The sequence below is a fragment of the Trachymyrmex septentrionalis genome, unplaced genomic scaffold (genome assembly GCF_001594115.1).
Source record: "Trachymyrmex septentrionalis isolate Tsep2-gDNA-1 unplaced genomic scaffold, Tsep1.0 scaffold148, whole genome shotgun sequence".
NCBI classification, from domain to species: domain Eukaryota; kingdom Metazoa; phylum Arthropoda; class Insecta; order Hymenoptera; family Formicidae; genus Trachymyrmex; species Trachymyrmex septentrionalis.
In genome coordinates this window covers 4,104-7,888 of record NW_017304631.1, presented here as the reverse complement: position 1 = coordinate 7,888, position 3,785 = coordinate 4,104, and the positions used below count along the sequence as shown (strand labels likewise).

General features: G+C 30.0%; 1 protein-coding gene across 1 annotated transcript in view; it reads left to right on the top strand.

Annotated features, from left to right (window-relative positions):
- Positions 1–2,187, top strand: part of LOC108745719 (ATP-binding cassette sub-family E member 1) — a 6,136-nt gene extending 3,949 nt beyond the window's left edge. Inside the window, exons 7-9 of the mRNA XM_018482032.1 lie at positions 176–488; positions 1,549–1,783; positions 2,035–2,187. Coding sequence (XP_018337534.1) covers positions 176–488; positions 1,549–1,783; positions 2,035–2,082 — 596 coding nt within the window. The 3' untranslated portion in view covers positions 2,083–2,187. The remainder of the gene's footprint in view (positions 1–175; positions 489–1,548; positions 1,784–2,034) is intronic.
- The last annotated feature ends 1,598 nt before the right edge of the window (positions 2,188–3,785 follow it).

Genomic DNA, 3,785 nt, shown 5'->3' with positions numbered 1-3,785 from the left:
TATATATATTATATATATATATATATAACATTATATATGTTATAATGTTATAATATTATTATAATAATGTTATGTTTATTATAATTATTATAATAATGTTATCTAATGTTATTTATATAATAATTCTAATAGTCTGCTTGATATAAATTGTGTTAATAAAATTGCTATCTTGCAGAAAGTATTCCTCAACTTCACATCAGTTATAAACCACAAAAGATAAGTCCCAAATCTCAAGGTGTTGTCAGGCAACTATTGCACGAGAAGATCCGAGATGCATACGTGCATCCTCAATTTGTAACTGATGTAATGAAGCCTTTGAAGATTGACGACATCATGGATCAAGAAGTGCAGAATCTTTCTGGTGGAGAGTTACAACGAGTTGCACTAGCTCTTTGCCTAGGAAAGCCAGCTGATGTTTATCTAATTGATGAACCATCCGCGTATTTGGATTCCGAACAACGTTTAGTTGCTGCAAAGGTCATCAAGAGGTATGTAATAAATAAATATTCTCTTTAGAAAGATATGAATGCATTAGTAAATTAATATTAAAAATAATTTATTTCACTTCATATACAATAGCCAGGGAGGAGACTTGGTTTATAAAACCCTTTCTCATTCTTAATCTCTTTTCCCATCTCCTTATCCATATCTCTTATGCGCGCTTTATTTATATCTAAACTTACAATATTTTATCTTTCTATCTACCCTTAACCGTTATTCTTTTTCCTTTGTTTTAATTCTTTGTCTTTTTATTCTATTATCACTGTATTCATAGTTTACCCAGTTAACACTAAATACTCCTGAAATGTTCATAAAATGTTTCTAAAATCCCAAAATAACATTTCAAAAATATTTCCAGAGCAACATTGAAATATCATTAAATATTCGATTTATAAGCTACATACTTGGAAAATGTATCATATATATTCTATAAAATTGTAATTTTCTCAGAAATTCCATATCCATTGGAGCCCAATTCTGGAGGATCATTATATAAGTGAAATGGTGTGCTCTTTATATTCTTTCCCAGATTCTTACTTACGAGTTAATGCGTCTCCGTCGTGACTCTGTTGGTGGAGTTTACACAATTAAAACGCAATGTGGAACGATACATGGAGATGTATTCTGCTCGTGGGTGATTGTTGTGATATATATTGTATTATTGTGAACATTTTATTGCTATATGAATTTTGTGAAATTCTTTTACTGTTCCGGAATATTTAGCATATTGGCAATACAAAAATTGAACCTTATATATAATTTCTTACAATACTCCTTAATTCGCATCTGTGTACAAACTGCTACTATCCTTTTAAATCTCCTTTTTCTTTGTGCTTCTTGTTTCATCTATTTTCTTTTTTCTCTCCTCCCCCCCCCCCTCTCTCTCTTAACTTTATCCCTAGCCTTTTAGTTTTCTTAGCATTTCTTTTTTCATTTCGTCTCTTTTCCTCATAATCTATTTAATATTTTTCTTTCCTCCTCGCCTAGGAAAATCTTGCCTTTATCTAATAAATGAATATTATAAAAATTGTAATTTTTATATTTCAGATTTATATTACATGCAAAGAAAACAGGATTTGTAGTAGAACATGATTTCATCATGGCTACATACTTAGCTGATCGCGTGATAGTATTTTCTGGTATACCATCTTTAGCAACCACTGCTCATAGTCCTCAATCTTTGTTAAATGGTATGAATAGATTTTTAGAATTATTGGGCATCACTTTCAGAAGAGATCCCAACAATTTTAGACCAAGAATCAATAAGAATCAATCAGTAAAGGTATGTATAACTTTAGTTGATATAAATTTCTCTAAGATAACATAGAATTTATATTCTATTGCCTATTTATTTTTGATACTAAAAAAACATTAATATAATAATAAAAAATATATATAAATATATATAATATATATAAATATATATAAAAAATATATATAATAATAATAAAAAAAAAAGTAAATTATATTACTTAAAATACATCTTTCTTGTATTTTAAGAGACACAAATTTAATCAATTTCTTTTCTTACAGGATTTGGAACAGAAAAGAGCTGGTCAATATTTCTTTTTAGAAGAATAAAATATACCTTGTCGTTATAGTGCAAGTTAAATGACGGCACATATAAATGTTAAGGAAATTTTTTAATCTTTATACTTTTTAAATACCAGGAATACGAATACACGATATATTTCGTAATAGAATATTAATGCTATACATTCTACGTGATTGTCTGGAATATTGTTTAATAACAATGTTATTTAGCAAGGAAAATAATTGTATTACTGTGCAAATAACGTAAAATATATTACATAATTTAATAAATATGTAGTGAAGATAAAGAAGTCAAGAATGTATTGTAAAAAAAGTATATTTGGCATATTATAAAATATGCATATTTCTAATAAGATTCTAATATCCTAAGCATATTTACATGTATGTTGCTATAACAATGGAATAATATTAAACTGCAAATAATATAATAAAACGAATGACTTATCAAATCATTTTACTTTAAATAACGATTATTGAAAGCATAATGTTGATAATGCATAATAATGTTAATGGATGAGCCAAAATAAAAAAAGAGAAAGTAATGGCCGTGTTCATGTTCAAGCAGAGAAGCACTTAGGCACCTGTTATGGAAATGTTCGTAATGGAGTTTGATCGGAATTATTCAATTATTCCTTACACTTCTATTGTGTTTTTTTTTATAGGAAAAACGGAATAATTCCAATTGGAATTAATTCCGACATATTCCATAATAGTAAACAGGTACATATGTATCCTGAGAGTGGACTTCTTAAAGTCAGGAGTTTTTCTAAATTCAAAGGGATGAGATGGAAAAATCGATCCAAATTTGGTAATTATACAATTTAGAACAATCACCTAAAAAATCAATAAAATTAGGCTTATTCGATGCGTTTTTGAATGAAATAAAAGAATGTAGCAAAAAAAAGGTTCTGCCCTGATGAAATATAAGTGTTAAAATTAATAACTATTGAGGTTAGGAAATCTGTCACAGAGACAAATGAGGGTAATTTTTCAGAAGAGCTACCTCCGATTCCGATGAAATTAGGCTTATTCGACATGTTTTTTGCATGAAACAAAAAAAATTGGTAAAAAAAAGCATCGCTCTGGCCTACAAATCAAGGTACTGAGCCTTAAAGTTCTTATTATTTAGATGGCTCACACACACAACACACACAACACACACACACACACACACACACACACACACACACAACACATGCCTCCAGCTTTGAGTTGAAAGGAGACAATGCGGCCAGATCACGCCAGGATTAGTTCCCAAAGTCTCTAGAATCTTCCTCTTTTCTCTGACTTCGATGGCTATGTTGTGGCCGCTGTGCCCAATGTGGCGTCGAGCAATGGGTGCATCTAGAAGCACGACCGCTCATTGAGCGCTCAGAGGGCTCTTACATCTGGTACATTCTATTAAATCTAAAAATATAGATCAAACTTTTAGATGCACCTATTGATTAACTAATGGCGAAGGAAAATTGGCGGGAAATCACTAAGTTTACAAAGAAATGTTACTCATTGTTTCTGACTCACAAACTAAGGTGGATTAATATAAACTCAAATGAATATTTGGGACGTACGGATCGAAAGAGTAGAGATGAAATTGCGAGCAGTTATCGGTTATTACATTACTAGGTTAGAATACGAAAAACCATCGACGAGATATTATTAAAGACCGACATCCTTACGGGAATAAATATTCGCGTGAATATTGAAGTAATTAAGAATTAAAAACTGATAAT